The sequence below is a fragment of the Hippoglossus stenolepis genome, chromosome 10 (assembly GCF_022539355.2).
Source record: "Hippoglossus stenolepis isolate QCI-W04-F060 chromosome 10, HSTE1.2, whole genome shotgun sequence".
Lineage (NCBI taxonomy): Eukaryota > Metazoa > Chordata > Actinopteri > Pleuronectiformes > Pleuronectidae > Hippoglossus > Hippoglossus stenolepis.
This window is the reverse complement of record NC_061492.1, coordinates 15,968,505-15,987,044: the sequence shown is the minus strand read 5'-3', so window position 1 is coordinate 15,987,044 and position 18,540 is coordinate 15,968,505. Positions and strand designations below refer to the sequence as shown.

At 40.0% G+C, this 18,540-nt stretch overlaps 1 protein-coding gene across 2 annotated transcripts in view; it reads left to right on the top strand.

Moving 5' to 3' along the window:
* Positions 1 to 18,540, top strand: part of zdhhc14 (zinc finger DHHC-type palmitoyltransferase 14) — a 48,213-nt gene that overhangs the window by 725 nt on the left and 28,948 nt on the right. For both annotated transcript variants that reach the window (XM_035167405.2, XM_035167404.2), the window contains exons 2-3: positions 355 to 649; positions 15,877 to 16,037. In XM_035167405.2, coding sequence (XP_035023296.1) covers positions 408 to 649; positions 15,877 to 16,037 — 403 coding nt within the window. In that variant the 5' untranslated portion in view covers positions 355 to 407. The remainder of the gene's footprint in view (positions 1 to 354; positions 650 to 15,876; positions 16,038 to 18,540) is intronic.

The window sequence follows — 18,540 nt, the reverse complement described above, 5'->3', positions numbered from 1 at the left end:
GCTAATGTTAATTAACTTGCTAGCAGCGTTAGCTCGTGTTAGCAACATTAAAGATTGCCTCAGATGCTAGGGCGCTAACAAAGGACGCTGTGGTGTGTGTATGTGTGAGTGAAGTTATTTCCCAAGTTAGCTAACGTGAGGTTAGCATAACCTGCTGAACCGCATTTATTAGTAGCTCTGCTGAACTCACTTTGAGGTTAAGTGACTCCTCGGTAAACTACTCGAATGTAACGTGGACGTTCCTTTCAACAGGAAGTGGGGTTTCACTTTTGATGAACTTTCCTGCACCACAGACATTTGTCCCGGCGGATCGTGCCGTCTGCTTCACTGATTTGCTTGTGTTTGTCTTCGCAGAGGCGCATCTGCCCCCGGATTTATTCAGCTGTGGAGATTTTAATCGGCCATCGATGCATCTCGGGGTGTCTGAGTCCATGAGAGAGTGCGAGTACAGTCAGATCAGCACCCGCAGCTCCACGCCAATGGAGACCCCTTACAAGAAGAGGACCCCGAAGAAGAAGAAGTGGGAGTCCTTCCCAGGTCGGAATAAGTTTTACTGCGATGGCAGGATTATGATGGCCAAGCAGACGGGGGTCTTCTACCTCACCCTCGTCCTCATCCTGGTGACTTGTGGACTCTTCTTCACCTTCGAGTAAGTATTCCTGCTCCCATCTGCTTGAGCTCACTGACAGGGTGGATTAAGGATTTCATTTCATGAGGCTCAGCTGTCCAGAGGAGGGAGGAAAACCAAGTTTCGATGTAGGTCAGTGGCCCTGACATCACTGCGGAGTTGGTGTATTTCCTGTGATCTCCTCAGGGCTCAGGGATGTGTCAACACAACTGGATGGGGATTTGACATCTCTGTTTTTAGGAAGTATTGAAAAAGACAACTCACTAAAGTGGAGGGGGTGTGTTTTGCCACAGTCTGCCACTGATGGAAACTGTGGTTGTTCTGTAAAATGTGTGGGTTTCCTGACTTGTTAGGTTGTTGGTTATACTGTATACATACACATGTGCCCTTGCAGCTTGATAAGGGTGCGGGCAGTGTTCGGTGCTAGCTGAGGTGCCATTCAGCAAGGCATCGAGTCCAGACCAGCGACCACCTGCAGGGTTGCTGATCTGTAGCTGATTCATGTATGATGTTTGATCGTTTCTCCTAGACACGATACTAAGTTCATAGAGGCTTAACCTCTAACTGTAATTATCATTTGGTGTCATAGTTTTCCAGAGAACCAGCTGCCCCCACTAGGGACGGGCATTGTTTGGGTTTTTCCCGATAACAGTGCTACTACTTAAGAAATCGATTCCTAAACGGTGCCAGAAATCTTGCTTTTCCCCTTAAAATCATAAACAACAGTCGTCAATGAGAAATACCTTTTTATTGCAAATTGTTTTAATTGTACTTAACATAAATGTATATTGCAAAACTCTTAGGAAATTTACACATAATAAATAAAACCTAGCCCAACTGCAATAATTTAACACCAAATAACAGTTTCTGTACCTAATACAGCAAAATACTCCAGCTCCAAACTTGTCATCACCTGTCTCCTCCCCACCACTTGGGCCAGGGACGCCCACACTGCCCGGCTGATGTGCTTTTCGTGGCATCATGTTTATGTTGCCTGTAAGCACGGCAACTATTTCAAAAGGCTCCAGATTTCAGTACCAACCCTATGTTCCACCTTAGCGCCATTTAGTATTTTTCTCTCTTGATTAGTCATGAATTCCTTATAGAGTAGTGTTAGTGTGCACATGTGGGCCACTCACACTCGCCTTAATTACCGTCCCACTATCCCCAAAGCAGCCGTCTGTCTTTCTCCCACTGGTTGGACTACCTGTAATCAACAGACCGCATGCTCTCCTCCATACTGTCACAATCCAGCCCCTCATCTTCACCTCATCCCAGATATCCTACATTGGCTCACTGCACAACACAGAATTGTAGACCTTACCTAAACACTTAAATCACTGGAGTGCACTGCAGGAGCTGGTGCATTGTGCCTCTCCTCATTAGCCCTGAGTAATCCTTGTGACATGTATCATGGCTCATCTATACTAGATAAGAATCCTGCCTCATCATGGAATTTGTCGTTCAATTGGACAGTGTGTTATCTGGGTTAAAGGGCCTCGGAGCCAGAGGGAGCTTAACAGGCAGAAATACGTGCAGTGGTTAATGGCTGCTGTTCTGTATCTGCACTGTAAAGATAGTCAGTGCATTAATGATACACACTCACTGGCACCTTTTTATTAGGGACACGCGTAAAATCTAGTGCAATCCAACACCTCTGGCATGAGTTCAACGGTTTTCTATTTTCTAGTTTTTGTTGTCTACTTTGTGTATTATTTAGGCTGTGGTCAGTGGTGGTGATGTTATAACGGATGGCCCCTTATGTGTGTGTAATGGGAATGGGCAAAATATTGTAAACATCTTCCAACATAATATAGTTCAGTACAACATTACTGATATGTCCAAAAATACTATTCACAGCAACCATTGGAAATTTACATTTTATTGACCAATGACTTAATTGATTAAATTGGAGGGCTGTAACGTACACAAAACATCACGACTTGGTACGTCCCTCGGTTTTGTGGTCACTGTTTGTTTTCGGTACAGTGGAAACAAGGAACAAAACACATCAAACTAATATTTCTTTTTTTAACTCAACCCTGGTTAACTGAGTCTTTCTTACCTAAGTAATTTTTACAAAAGTAAAATAATAAAACAAACACGCTCATAAATAAACAAATAAAAATAATAAAATAAATATCCATGAATGTGCAGCCTGTAGAAAATTTACTGCACTGTACTTTTTTTCATTTTACATTTTTTGTTTGTTACATTTAGCAATAAAGACTTAAAGGGGTCAATTTTATAAATACAAAAAAACATTGATGTGACCCAATGCAAATCACTGCACGTTAGAAGCCTTGTGGATGCTGCGATTGTGAAGTCCAGATAAATGCTTCACATTTTATCAGTGGTAACCTCTGACCACTTTGTCTTTCACTACATTGTCACCTCAGCAGAGATACAGACGTAACCCATGACCAAAGGGCAGACTGTTGGAGACAGGCCGTGGCAGCCTTCAACCTCCGGCCCTCTTTAATACGGAACAGTTGATAAAAATACTGAAATGGCTGGGAAACATATTTGCAGGAGTGGCTATTTGAATCTGGATGTTCCTCAGTACCCACATGGAGGATGCCAGATGCTTCCTGATGATACCTCTCTCCCCCCCTCAGTTAGCTTCATTTCCTACACTGTGACCAATCGATGGAGCCAGGCCCAGTGCACTGTCCTCTTTCTGTTGTCACTATAGGGGACATTTTTCAGGAACGCCGTGTAACCACAAAGCCACGTTTCAGCTTTGCACTGTCCGCCCTGCTCAGCAGTCCATGCCCCCAAGCGGGCCGAGTCCTCCTGACTTTCCTCTCTCAGTCTCCCCCCCCCACCCGATTCCCGTCAGCTTAAAGGAGACATTTATCGGACAGGGGGGATAGTCAGCAGACGGGCTCATTGGCTTCTGTTGTCATTAACTGTAATGCATTTCGATTAGGTGTGTTCTTCTACATACTGGAGAACAGTTACGCCTTCAGTTTTTCGGGCCGTCTTCTGTCTTTTCTTTCTATCATGTATCCTATTATGTTCTCACATCTGTCTGTGGCGTCCAGAAAGAGCCAACAGATGGTGAGTGCTCAGGGATGGAGACATGCACAGAACATTTAGCGGAGACCTTTCTACATCTCCATATTTCTTGTTGCTTGTTTTCTTTGTCTCTGTCTAAGGGGTGCTCAGCCATGCACAATAAACCCTGTTAGTGACCAGCAGACTCTGCTCTGTTTATTATTCTGTTGCTGGCTCCCTCCAGTCGTCCATGTGTGCTGCTATTGCACATGTTGCCATCTTTCCCTTTTGCCTCGTAAAAGTTCACATGGGCAGATGTTTGAAGTGGTGTTGTGTTACGCCGTTTACTTTAATGTGAAAATTGATCGCAAGAACTTGAGTAGAGAGGACGCCAAACACTTTGGTTTTAGTATTATATTTTTATGTGGACAAAACTAAGGTGTAATGTACTCGCCACCAGTACTGGGCTGTGGGATTAAGCAGTGAATAGTTGTTACATGTGTCTTTTTTAAAGTGCTGAGATGAAATGGCTGCATTTATGTTGTACTTTCCGATAGTAAATTTAATTTCTTCGGACAGATGATTGGCTAAAGCAAAAAAATCTGATGAAGTAAATTCAGGCTCAGATATTATAATAAAAACTGTAATCAAGAAAGCAATCCTTGGAGCAAACTTGAGCCTCTAGGGATGTAATGACTGAGTGATTGATTAATTGAGTTTAGAATTGGACTGATCAAGCATGTATTTAAATACACAATGCTGGCACCACCATGCATGCTCAGGTTTTCAGTGGCTCGAATTTTCCTAATTTCCATATATTTGGATTAACCGCTTGATTTTACTGTGCGTCACTGTAAACTGTTGAGTGTTTTCCATACAACAGGAACTGTCTGGGGTGGTTGTTACCTTGATAACATGTTGGATGGTTGAGTTCCCCCAAACTGTGCCTGTCAGCTGCAGCTCATTCCTCCTTCACTGTGGTTTCTTGAGAATTATTTCTTGCAAAACTGCTAAACAAAAAAACGGCATTATACATTGCATGTACAGATCATTTGTTACATTGTAGAAATGCTTATATTCTTCAATAATGAACCTATACTAAAACTCAAGTTTGCAGGAGATCACGGTAACAAATCTTCTTGATTATGGGCATGTGAAGGCTACAGCCTGATTCTGGCTGCGTTACGCTTTGATTTAAGTGTCCTGCACATTTAGTCGCATCTGATTTATGTCCTTCAGTAAAACCTGTAACCATCTTATTTGCGCAGCTTGTTTGGAGCAGTACAGTGTTTTGGAAGTGTGTGCTTCCAGCTAGGATTGATTCAGGGAGAACATTCTTGGTGACTGCACAGAAAAATGCCCAGGAACCAGTCACATTTACCCACCAGAATAAAACTTTCTCCTCTAAAACCTTTGGAGGGAGTGAGTGATAGAGTTGAGTTCATGATCAAAAACACCATTGTTCAACTGCGTTCTACCATGTGACTGAAGTTACACCATTGGTTGGGAATGTCCTCATTGGCTGTTGCTGTTTAAAGTTATGTGCTTAAGTTTTTATTATGAATGTACATTTTGAAAAAAAGTTCTCATTGATATCTGTCACTTGCCAGCCAACCGTTAACTGTAAACCACCAAGAACAATTCAAAATGAAACCGTCAACACATCCATAATAAAACCTTCTCCTCTAAAACGTTTGGAGATCATTTTACACTCTCAAGACCTTAAATCTTTACTGGTAGTTTTAACATATAACTGCAGCTAATTGTGAAGTAACAAAAAGGAGCAGCTTCTTCAAAAGTTTTGATTAAAAAATACACCAAAGTGGCCAGGAGTATAATGACAAGTTGAACATGTTTCACTGTCAAATGAGATAGCCCACATTTTAATTGTGGCAGATATTTAAAAATATAAAAAAGATATTTGAAAAAAAAGACCCACGTTGGCAGGTGCACTCATCTTGTCGTATCTGCTATTCACATTTAATTTTCGAGGGGAGTTATCAAGGGTTGCAGAGTAGACCTACAACTATCAGAGTGAAGAAATGTGTCCCATAGTGTAGAGTGACAGCGCTATGTTACAAAATATATACCGAGTGTGCAGCAGTTGTTTGTATTTCTTTTAAAGAAAAGTTACTGTTCAGTTCATTTAATACAGTTTCGATAAAGGATTCAAAAGACCTTTTCATATCAGCTCCAGCCATCTGTGTTAACAAAAATGCTGTGGCGCCACTCCTCTGTCACTGTATCAAACCCGTTGAACATACATGGCTGTGATTGGGCGGACCATTTTCTGGACGAATCAAAATCAGTCTGAATGGGAGGGCAGCCAGTCCCATGTGAACACAAGTTCGCAGATTGGTCTGCTTTCCAGGTTAACAGGTTCCTTATTTGAATTTTTAAAAAAGCAATGTTGCATTCACTTGCATGACTAACCCCCTTGAAATATAAACAGTGTAATACTTGGTTGGAGGACAGTAGTTGTTCTGCAAGTGCAACGTCTTTTAAGGTTTGGGTGTAATCGGTAGAGGGATTCCTGCCTTCTGCTCACACCCTTGTGTAATCCTTATCTTCATTACTCAGCATTCTGCACTAGTCATAGTTTTGACAGGATAAAGAGAGGTTTCCTGATGTGTGTGTTTAGCTTGTGTGCTATTGTTCCTTTTATTAACCTTAAATCTTAAATGTGCAGGCGAGGCAAAACAGATCAGTTACGGCTTATTAAATGCCCCCCCCCCTAATGTCAGACTTACAACTCTGAGGAAATATTAAGAGAGTAAGATTGCGGCATTCAGACAGATATAAAATCTAACAAGGCTACACAATAAGACAAAGAAGAGAGAGAAACAAAGTGTGCTGTCTCACTTTTATGTAGATCAGTTAATCATCTCAAAAGCTGATATCTAGTCTTGTGACAAACCTCCTAATCTTTAGTCTCCATTTACCTAGCAGGTAATCCTGGTAGCTCACGTGCTATAGAAGTTGTAAGATATTGTATCTTAATGGAACAGTACAACTCAGAGTTGATATAATCTTTTTTTTTTGTTGTCCACAGATTTAATTATTTGGCCTTTTTAAAGAACACTGTAAGTGGACTAGTAGACCAAGGTTAAGTTCCTATCTTCTTGTAGAAATAGAAAAGAAAACAGAAAAGAAAAGAGAAAACCCAGGGTATGGCTGCTTCTTTCAGAGAATACAATAGCTGTCAAAAATGTTGTCCTTTGGCTCTCCTGTTGTCAAATTTCATACAGTGAAATGGTGACCTTTCTTGCACTATATTAGTTTTGCGGAATTTAGTATATAGAGGTATTGCGAAAGAGTTGTCCTCATTTTAACAGTCAAACCCATGGTACACAAACATTCAAAGAAAAGCATTCCTCTCAAGCCAAGTGGTCAATATATTTAAGATTTGAAGTAGAATGCCTCGTTTGATTTGGTTTGGTAATGGAAGTTTTTTCACGTAAGAGAACATACAAGCATATAATACTATATAATGCATATGAATATCTTACTTGACTGTATAATAATGTGTAAATATCAGCTAGCCTCAGCTGGGTTGTTCAAGATGTGAGTAGTTTTTGGATGTGAATTTAATTCCTCACTGGACATTCTGTCAGAGACTTTTATTGCCTGTGTCTGTTTTGCTGTGGAAGCAAGAAGCTGATTCGTCACTAATGCTCATTGGAACCAGGAATCATGGCCAGCTGTTGGCTTTTTGTCTGGACTGGCCACAGTCCAGTACTTCATCCCTGAGTGAGTGAGTGATAGAGTTTAGTTCATGATTAAATAACACCATTGTTCAACTGAGTTCTATGTGACTGACTGAAGTTACACTATTGGTTGGGAATGTCTCTATTGGCTGGTGCTCTTTTAAAATGAATGTGCCTAAGTTTCTATCAGGAATGTACATTTATTAAACAAATTCTCATTGATATCTGTCACTCAGGAACTGTAAACCACCAGGATAAAAGCGTACTATTTAGAACCAAAATAAATAAAATAAAATTGTCACACACACACTGACCTGTCAGACCGTCAGTCGCCTTTGGGCGTTGGACAGTCAAAAACATCCATAAAGTTTATACCCCATCGGCTTGCAGACAGACCATCGCATAGCACCTGCTATCTCTTGTCACACTGATGTGCATCAAAATGTACTGCGTGCATGTTCATATGACTATCGCAATAAACAAACAGGCCCCTGGCCTACCTCAGTCATCAGCGTAGAGAATGGATTTACTGGTTTTTATTCTGAAATAGCAACTTGTTGACATTCTGTGGGGTTAGTCTGGTGCTTAGTCACCCACGGCAGAGAATACCAACTCAGATGGTACTGATGGAATGTAGAGATAGGGCCCCACTAGAGGAGTCCCCCTCAGGAAGTACGTCTGATTTAAATTATAGATATTTTTTTTTTTTTTGTTAAACTGAGGGTATTAATCTGTCAAAATTCGTATTGTTGGTTATCCAATTAAGTATGAACATCCTAAGTTTCTATCATCAGATCACTTAACAACAAACTTTAGCTACTTCCCATAGAAGAAAGTCGCCATCACTGCCCCAGGATCAGGGGGCACTCTCAAATCTACTCTGTACAGTGAGTGGGAGAGAGGTGAAGCAGCAGTTTATTATTCAGACTATGAACTTTGAGCTGTGCGAGAGACCAGAGCTGTTTTTTAACACAAGCAGTGACACCATGAGCTTTTCAGGACATTACTAGGAGGAGCTGCATGTGAGAATACACGTCTCAGTCAGTTGAACTGGACATTAAGTGGACTTTACCCAGCCAGCTCCCGATTGCAAGGTGCGCTTAATGTCCAATTGAGGTGATGTGCAAACAGATAAAGGAGGTTCCACAATGGTTTTCAACTATGTCCCAAATTTTGCACATAGACCTTACACTGTCCAGCCGTATAGTGGGATTTGACCAAGTCTTGTCTGTGGTGGGATTCCTCTCCCTGACTAGCTCCAAGCTTTCAATTGACCCTGGACCTCCTGTCACACAGCTTTCCTTTGCCATTGGTAACTGAGAGCATGGCACATGTTGGTTGGAAGGTTATGTTTGCGAATTTGGAAGCTTCTCACAGACGTTAAATGACCAGTGGTGTCCTCAGAGGCTGTGCCGTGTACTACTGTCATATGTCTGAAAGGTGGAAGGAGATTATGATTCCATGAATTAGTCTGGACAAAAATTTAACTTTATACAAAAACCTGTCACATTCAATTGTTTCACTGTCAAATGAGTTAGCCTTAAGGTAAGCAGAGAGTCACATGCTGCCCTTGTCTGCCATCTAAAGCAATCAAATGTAATAAAAGGGAAAGCTCACAAAGCTTTGTTTCCATGTAGCCTGATGACGAAGGAGACCTAAAGGTCCAGTGTGTAAGATTTAGGTGAAAGAGATCTATTGACAGAAATGTAATATAAAATAATCCTAGTGATGTTTTCACGAGTGTGTTTCATCTAAATTATACAAATATCTGTTTTATTTACCCTAGAATGGGCCCTTTTATATTGAAATACTTTCTATTTACATCAGGGGGGGTCCTCTCTACGGAGGCCGCCATGTTTCTTGTAGTAGCCCAGACTGGACAAACTAAACACCCTTTGAGTTTTTATAAAAACTGAAGGTTACCACAGGTTCTCTTTCATGTTTGGAAGGGGAGGGTGAGGAGAGGGGTATTCAGCTGCAACATGAAACTTCACCACTTTATGTCACCATATTCTACACACTGCAACTTTAAGAAGGAAAAGCCACAAAGTCGAATGCTTCAAAGCATTTAACACAACACTTTGCACATTTGCAACCCACTTACATTTTGGTAATGCATCATTGTTGAGTAAATATCTTTACATCTGGGTAAACTATGCAGATGATCTATGGTTGACCGACATTCTTTGGAGGTCACAGCATATTGATCGCCTTCAAAGGTGTGTGGCTGAAGAGGAAAGTAAATCTTGGGTGACATTGAAATGACAGCCAGTCAACAGCACTGAGTGAAGCAAGCCGTCTCACGGTCACATCAAATAGAGATGAAAGTAACCCAAGCTTAACTCCCAGCTGAGTTTTGAAAAGCTGGTCCCCAACGTAAAAGGATTTGGTGGGAAATGTGATAACGGTAATCCGGAGTGGATTATTGTTGAGATTAGCACCCCCCCTTTAGGGAAGCAGATGAATTTGGAAAAGTCTAGAGACTATATTCAGATCAGGACTAACCTTTAGTTTTCAGTGGAAGTAACAAGCATGTTACACTGGTGCACAGAGTAGAAATGCTGAAGAATTATTATACTACCAGCATTACCAGGGTGACTGTAATAACTGATTTTATAATTTTTTTAAAATATATGTGGATTAGTTTAGATAATTAGCTGCTTTGTTTTGATTGCTATGTTATTTGCTAAAATTTTATAAGAAAAAATAGCCCTGTGATATATTGAATAGTAATGCTAAAATCTAATGCAGATATTTAAAACAACTCCCTGGGTTAGTAGAAGGACACTTGAGTTTAAGAGAGCAGATTGAGTGGATGCTCATTATATATTTAGCTATCATGTTACTTTGTTGCGTATTACTCCTAAGCTGTTTTTAGACATGACCTGTGGATAAAGACCCGAGAATTGGGCCTGTACTTTACCTGCACTTTGTCTTTCACACATGCACAGCTCAGCGGCAGGTTCTCTGCACAGACGCGTTCTCTACAGCAACAAATAGTGCAGCCGGCAGAGGCAGGAAGGAACGTATTAATTCCGCTGTTGCGATGACGTGATATTATTTACAACACACAGAAACCGTCGTAGGCTCGTATCACCACAAACTCTCTAGACATCTTTGTCGGTGTCTTCTCCATCTTTGGCTCCGCCTTTTCACACAGAGATATTTATTTTCTTTTAGTTTTTTGACCCCCCACTCTCTTGCAGAGAACAGCGGGGGGACTCCTGCTGTGTTAATACTAGGGGGCCTGGCGGTGAAAGTCTGCAGAGAATCCGGAGGCTCTCACTCGGACATTTGCGTTCACACATGCACGTCCTCCGGAGAAAGAAAAAAGAATCCTTTATAGATTTATCTATTGATTTTAAGAATGTAACTACATTCTGACTACCGCCTATTTAAATTGTAAATTTATCGATCATAATGTACGATCATGTATGTACGATCATAATCAAATTTTTTATTTTAACCACCCACCTAACTACCTGTCACCTCAGCTTTCTGCTGTAGAAGTCATTTTGGAAATAAAAAAACAACTAATAATAATTCTGTCTTCATCCTCATCACCTATCCAATCTTTTGAGACATTTAAATGGTTTGTAATAAATGTCATCATGCTGTCTACGTCTTGTCTTTTATTTTCCCTCCTTGGAGGATTCAGCTTACTCGTGTGGCTGTTTCCAGGGTAACCACATTCCCTTTCGAAATTCACCATGGCTGCCATTGAATACTGTCTGTCTCCATGGCAACAATGCTCCTAAATTCCCAGTTAAATATAAGAATTGGTATATTAAACTTAAAGGCAAACTAAGATCTCCTCTATTAACAGTCCTTTAACAGAGAAGAGGTTTGTTGAAATTGCTCATGGTCTTTACCGCCCATGTTCAGTGACTGATAAATATTGATTTCCAGGACATTGTTATCAGGGGGAATTTAAACCAGGAAAGATGTAGCCTGCCTGCAGCTCATCTGTCTATCCCTGTTGATCAATGTCTATAGGACTCACAGGCTTGGTGTTGCATCCATCCTCTCTCTCTGGGGGTTTCAGTGTTTGATTTCTGTCCGTTTCTACTGCCCTGCTACTTTCCATCACACATGACTGCCTTTTCATTATGTTCCTGATGTCTGACACATTGAGACAAGGCTTCTGAGGACAGAGGCAGCGGTTTGTGCTGCTCCCTCAGCCATCCCCATAATCTCTTGCCAGCTGACAAGTTTTGAAAAATGGTAATATTTCACTGGAAGAGAGCACTAGCCTGCATGTTTTGGTTTTCACCTGCAGAAAGAATGAACACCGAGTGTGTTCACTTAATTCCTTGGTTTTGTTGCTCCAAATAACCTTTTGTGAATGTTTTCAGTGTGGCGCTTGACTTTCTTAATGATTACTTCAAAACCATTCAAATCCTGGCTTTGCGTTCATTATTACAGATGCAACACCCTCACTCAAAAGCCTGCCAAGCTTTTTACAACCATAGTGATTTCTTATTAGCCACTCTTATTGGTAGATTCATTAATGTGATGTGTGACTAATCATACAGAATAAAAGACCAATTGAATTTGTAGATGAAAAGATTTCAAATAATGACGTCAGACTTTTAAATGTTCTGCTTTTCAGGGTCAAATGCAGACAGACAGCGGCAAACTGCAGAGTGCATACTAATACTACTTAATAGGGATGTCACAATACCAAAAATGTAGGAGGCAATACCAATACCATGAAATTTCCATGATTTTCGATACCACAACACAAAACAATACATCCCATTTACTTCAACACAAGTCCCAAGTGTCCACCGTCAATGTGTAATGTGCCCTGTCAGTGGGGGAGCAAGGAGGGAGAACATGCGGCAGTGTAATACAGCGCGGTCCAAGGACACCGGACTTTCAATTTGTGCCTGCACCGATCCTGAAGCAGGGGCAGCAACCATCCTGCAGCGGCAGGTTGGAATTGGTTTGCCAGTATCGGTTCTATCGACATCCCTGCTTCTTAATACAATTTTTGTTGTTATTTATTTTAAGCTCTTGGATTTGTAAAGTGAAGCAGGGCACTCGACTGTCAAATCTATCCTTTATTGTAATTGATACAACAATAAGAGCGGACATTGGCTGCAGACCGTATTCTGTTTGTCTTTTCTTCTCTGTACAATAAAAGGAAAGCACTAAATGTTTTGGTCAATAGAAATAGTCTGGTCAATTAAAATAAAATGTCAGACTTTTAATATTTAACTTACAGCTAACCGGTGTACAATTCTCATGCACTTAAGCTTCCAGACAAGAAACCAACAATGTAGCTCTTTTCCCACACAAGACATTTCTCAAGGATTGTCCACTCAGCACGGACTAAATGGTAAAATGTTCTGGCATTCTTTTATTTGTTTCCTGTTTGGATGTTGAAGCAAACCTAACATCCCAAAAGCCTATTTGCTTGTTAATGTAATCCACAATATTAAGACCAGTGATTTGCAAAACTAAAAATATGACTTAAAGGTTCAGTGGGGAAGATTTAGGTGAAAGTGATTTATTGGCAGAAATTGAATAGAAAATAATTCTAGTGATGTTTTCACTAATATTTAATAAACTTAATTATACAAATTGTTGTTTTCTTTACCTGAGAATGGGCCCTTTTATATTTACATAATTTAAATGTCCAAACTGGACAAACTAATCACCTTTCTGAGTTTTTATGACAACTGAAGGTTACCACAGGTTCTCTTTCATGTTTAGAAAGGGAGGGTGAGGAGGATAATCTTAAACTGCAACATGCAACTTCTCCACTAGAAGTCACTAAATTCTACACACTGAACCTTTAATGTAGTGTAATATTTACTTGGTTATATTCTCATGGCTGCGAGTGGTGTACATTCAAAGAAGTCTGACAGACTTCAACTGGTACTTGGAATGTCAACACTGGAAGTATTTTGCTAGACAGAAGCAGCAGAGCTAAAGAGTGATGTTCATATTTGGGAGATTAGAAGCAGAAAGATTGTTAGGGGCAGCCAGAAATAGAAATATGGCCTGAATTTGATTAGAATCTGAAGTTGACTGGATAGTGCATCTTCACCCTGACCAGTACAGGAGGCTGAGGGAGAATCATAAAGCCTAGAGGACTGTTAAAATTGTTGTCCTCTTAGCAAGTGTCTATTGAGCGTGGACACAGTCAGTGTCCAGAATGATGACCTTGGAAACTTCAGGCAAATGTTGAAGTGTTTATGCAGCACAGTGTTGTCCTGCTTCGAGCTCCCTGCTGATGTCCCAGACAACCCAGTGTTCTTCTGCCCAGTTCAATTACTCCAGATGTAGAGAGCAGCAGGACCAGGGCAGAGTCCACTCAGATGTTAGGGGTGTCGCAGCTTAAATATTGTGCAGTCAGTGATTCATTTTATGCATCTGCTTCAGATTTAGAAATGTAAACATTAATATATATGTTTTATTTGCCATTTGTCTCACCAACTGCTTCTTATCTGGTTGTGTTATACAGATAACGAGTTCCTCTTACAGATGAACTGCTATAATGACCTGGCAAAGGCATGTTTCACCTTACTTGAGAATGTGACTTATTGTCAGCTACTTGTGCTTGTTTAATTAGAAATTAGCTGTTTTGGAGGGCATTGCTCGGGTGTCAATGCTCTCCAGCAGTTCATGTAAAATCAGTGTTGCTGGAAGTCCAGTTAGCAAGAATAAGCTAATATTAGTAAATGCTCCAGGTTGATATGAACATCCTCCCCATCCCCTGTCATCGGTGAAACCCAACACAGCAACCCTAAATATAGTTTGGCTTGGTTTATCAGATTAACTGGTGTTGGCATAGATCAGCGGATGTAACTGACCTCCCAAGGTGTGACCATCTGAAGGCTGGTGAGATGGTGATAAAATGTTCTTCAAAAACCTATTGTACGTGTGGTTAAACATACAATATATAGTGTCTTTATGAATTTAAAACAGGGTTTTAAAATAGGGATTTCACATCTCTGTAAATTATCTAACATATGCTGCATTTGCCAGAGAAATGCAGATGAAAAACAATTAGTTGAACTGAGTCACCTCAACGGTTGGCTACTGTTATTTTTGCCTTGGCCATTATTGCCACTTAAAGATCTACTTTGTTCATGATCTGCAGTCAGTTTATCTGGTTAGGTTTTAAAATAATCAATATATTCCGTTCATGACTCATTTTTATTTAGCATTTTCTCAAACAAAATGTACCTGCACAACAAGGGTCCATTTTGGGCATGACCTGATGTTTTTTTTACATTCTCTTCCAATGAAAGTGTTGCGGAAAAAGCATTTATGTTTTTTGAGTAAACAAAAAAGAAATAGATACTTTACAGTTGTGATTTACAGAATCTGTATATAATCATAGATACTATTAAAAACCTTGGCTCATTTTGCAGTACTCTTTTGAATTCCTCAAGAGCATCTCTCAAAACATATGGTTACCATATGTTCATGTAGTTTCCCTTGTCTGGCATGGCTTCTCTTTACTGACCCCAAATCAAATCCAATAGACAGGAGACCAGCTAATGAAATGGGATTTGGCAGCCTGTGCCCAACCTCTGTAAGACTAAATGTGATTACTGTTATAAGCACCTGCACTATTTGATGTTTAATGGGATTATATTGGATTGACTCATTAGAACAGATTACAACACAAGGGACGGACCCTCGTGTGTGCCTCTGCTAGTCTGTTAAGGGGATATATACACTTGGTGGTCATTAAGCAACAACCATCCTGTGTTCTCACATCGCATGTACTAGGAGGCCCGGCGGAGAGAGTTCAGTGCATGTCTGTAAGCAGCTTTAGAAACTACAGGCATCTTAACTGACCTCCCAAAACAAAAATATAAAAAACAAATATATGGAATAATCATGATGATGAATTAAAAATATGTAACTGACTTTTTATGTTTAAAAAATTTTAATATACAAGATGAATAACAAATACACAACAGAGTCATAACTATTTGATTTTGATTTAATTAATTTTAGGGCCTAATAGGGTTGCCAGTTGCATTCTTCTGGATATGAAGGGTAGGCATGATAAGTTTATGATTCAGCCTACACCCTTTCGGCCCATACATTTTCTTTTCTCATTTATTTATTTATCTATTATAATTGCCTTGCTTTTATTGTAACAAATCCTTTTGTTCATAAAATGTTTTGTGGACCAAAATAAACTAAACTAAACTGAACTGATGATGTCAACTCTGCCTCTTTCTCAAGAGGTGCAATATAGCAACCTCCCCCACTGTCGACATGTTTGTTGTCTTCAGAAACTGTTGACTCTGCACCACCCTCTAGTGGATGCATTGCTTAACAACCATGCCCATGTAACTGAACACATGGAATTATGTGGGCAGTGACAGGGACATTATTTTAAAATGATGGATCTCTTTTTGTGCGTAACAGTAGGATAAATTAGCCTTTATCCCCCAAAGCCGGACATTTGTACGTCCAGGTTTTTCATCACCAGTCTGAAAGAACCACATGTTTCTTTATTTGTTGCTTATTTATCCTTTTTCTCTCCATCTCTTCCTTTCCTGTCAGTTGTCAGTTCCTGGCGCTACAGTTGACCCCGGTTATCCCAGTCATAGGAGGCGTGCTGTTTCTGTTTGTACTGGGGACACTGCTGCGAACCAGCTTCAGTGACCCGGGGGTGCTGCCCAGGGCCACCCCAGATGAAGCAGCGGATCTTGAGAGGCAAATAGGTAAGACTATACTAAATGATTTTAGATATAATATGCATATGAAAATGTTTGTTTATCCACATTTCCATTATTTTGCGTGCACCTGTTTTTTTCCCCTCACACTGTCTGTGGATAAATTCCTTCCATCTATTATTAAATTATATTCAGTTGTTCCTTTGTTGTTGTCAAATAGATGTCTTCTTTTGCATCTCTTTTTTTGTTGGCATTTTTGCTTTTATATGATAATCATGAGTGAAGATGCAGACACGAAACATGGGGATATAGAACAGGTAGGGCATGCAGCAACCAGGTCAATAGCCAGAATCAAACTGTGGACTTCAGTTATGTGGCTCATGCTGTAACCATTTGGCCAGCAGTACAGTCTTTTTTTTGTATCCCTCGTTTTAACTCCCCCCATTCATCCTTCTCTCTTCCTCCCTGTCAGAGTTTATGGATTCCTCTATCTTAGATACTGTATTTTTCTCTGAGTAAGCCTCTCTGCATGGTACTGATCCAGAGGAGCTTGAGTGTCTTTACAACCTCCTATACAGAGTGCCAGGTTTGGCTGATGTGTCTGCAGTTTGTGTGCGTAGCCAAAGAAATGAGGATCAAGCTTCAACTGACTTTTAAGTCTCTGTGTATTTAGGCAGAGTTGAAGTATTGGTGCTGCTTTGACCAAATGGCTTTTGATCTGTTTTTCACTCCCAATTTGTCCGAGAGGCCCCATTTGATGTATTACCTGACTCATAAATTGCATTTTGATAACTTCAAAATCTAATTTATGATGTGAAATGTAAAACTGTTGGTGCATTAGGAACCACTTGATATGGAGTAACTGAATTACCAGCATCACAGCACTGATAATAGCTTGACATGAGTCAGAATCGCGTCTGCAGTTTGTGATGTGGATTCAGTTTGTTTATGAAACTCACAGCTCTGAGTTTCTATTTTGTTTTTTGAAAACAAATCAAAGTTAGAAAGCAATTATCTGGAGACAGACCCTGTTTAGATGTTACTGATTGTGTAATTGCTGATGGTATTTCAGATGGATAAAAAGCTGACCAACTGTCATTCAAGGCTTCAGTTTCTCTTCAAATACATCTGAGATAACTCAAGGATAATGGGCAGGTGTTGCTTTTAGCATCATCCATATCGGTAAACTCTTAAGTGCTTCTCAAAGGGTTTTGATGGTTATGTTAAATGAAAGCTATCAAAGTCATCAAAATAAAATTCTTAAGGCAATACCAAAGTGGTGATATTTATTTTATGAGTTAAGAAATGATATGTGCCCACCATAAAGATGTTTGCTTAGAGTGCAGTCTACTTAAGCACCAGGTAGAGTCATGGACAATGACTGTCTATCTGTCTTTGCTATGAGCTAACACTCCCACCAACCAAGGCTAGCATCAACCTGATGGGGTTGTTGTTTGTTGTTTTTCTTGGCATTTCTTTGGGGCATTCAGAACTTTGATCTCATCTGCTATTTGACAACGTCCCCAATAATTTGATGTAATGATGCTTGTAGACTCCCTCTATCCCTGGTATGGTGAGTGTGTCTATCAAAACTCGGGGTAATGTTAAGCTTTTGTTTTTGCAGCATTAACATGAATTGTTACTCTTTTCATGTTTGCAGTTCAAAATTGTATTTGCTCAGGCTAAAGAAAGTAGTGTTGTTCCTGTACTGTCGCTAAATGGATTATCACTACTTTATTCCAAGGTTTATCTTCCTTAACCATCTTTTAAAAATTCCCTTTGAAGTTTTTCGTCCTCTTACTTGGAACATGGAGCTCCCTTTTCCCAGCGATGGGATGGCTTTCCATGGTTCAGGCCATTAGGGCCTCATTAGACAAACTCTGAACTGACCTAATTAATCTCATTAGGAGATTTAAAAGCTTCTGAAGGAAAGGTAAAGCACAGAGACTTTGGAGCAATGGGCTGAAATGGCATCATACCAATGTTATATTGACACGTATTTAATATGAAATATGAACTTTTTGACCTAAATACCACTCTTCCCCCTCTCTACCACCAGTTCATCCCATTTAGCTTTTGTTCTGTGCATTTGTTGTTGCAATTGTCTGTTTGTGGGCTGGAATCTCTTGTTCATAGACAAGGGATTGTTGTCATGTTGTCAATTACTTGTACTGAAATCGGCGTCACAGATGCATAGATGGTGCAGTGATGGAATGGAGTAGGCCTTTCCCAAGAAAATGATAGAAATTTCAGTTAAGGGTGCTCTGAGAGTCCATACATGGTATGGCAAAGCAGTGTCTCACATATAGACTGTGGTGCCATATTGTTATTTCTTTTCCACTTCTCATAATAAAAGAAGAGTGTTCAATCCAATTTTAAATAGAAAAAATGTGGTTAGTATTAACTATTAGTTTTAACTGCAGCACATTTGGGTCACCACTTTCATTCCATAACTAGTGCGACAACATTGTGTTCCCCTTAAGTTTCACTTGCAAGGAAATTGCTAAATGAATGTTTAGATTAGTTAGGTTTCAACTGTTTTAATTTTCGA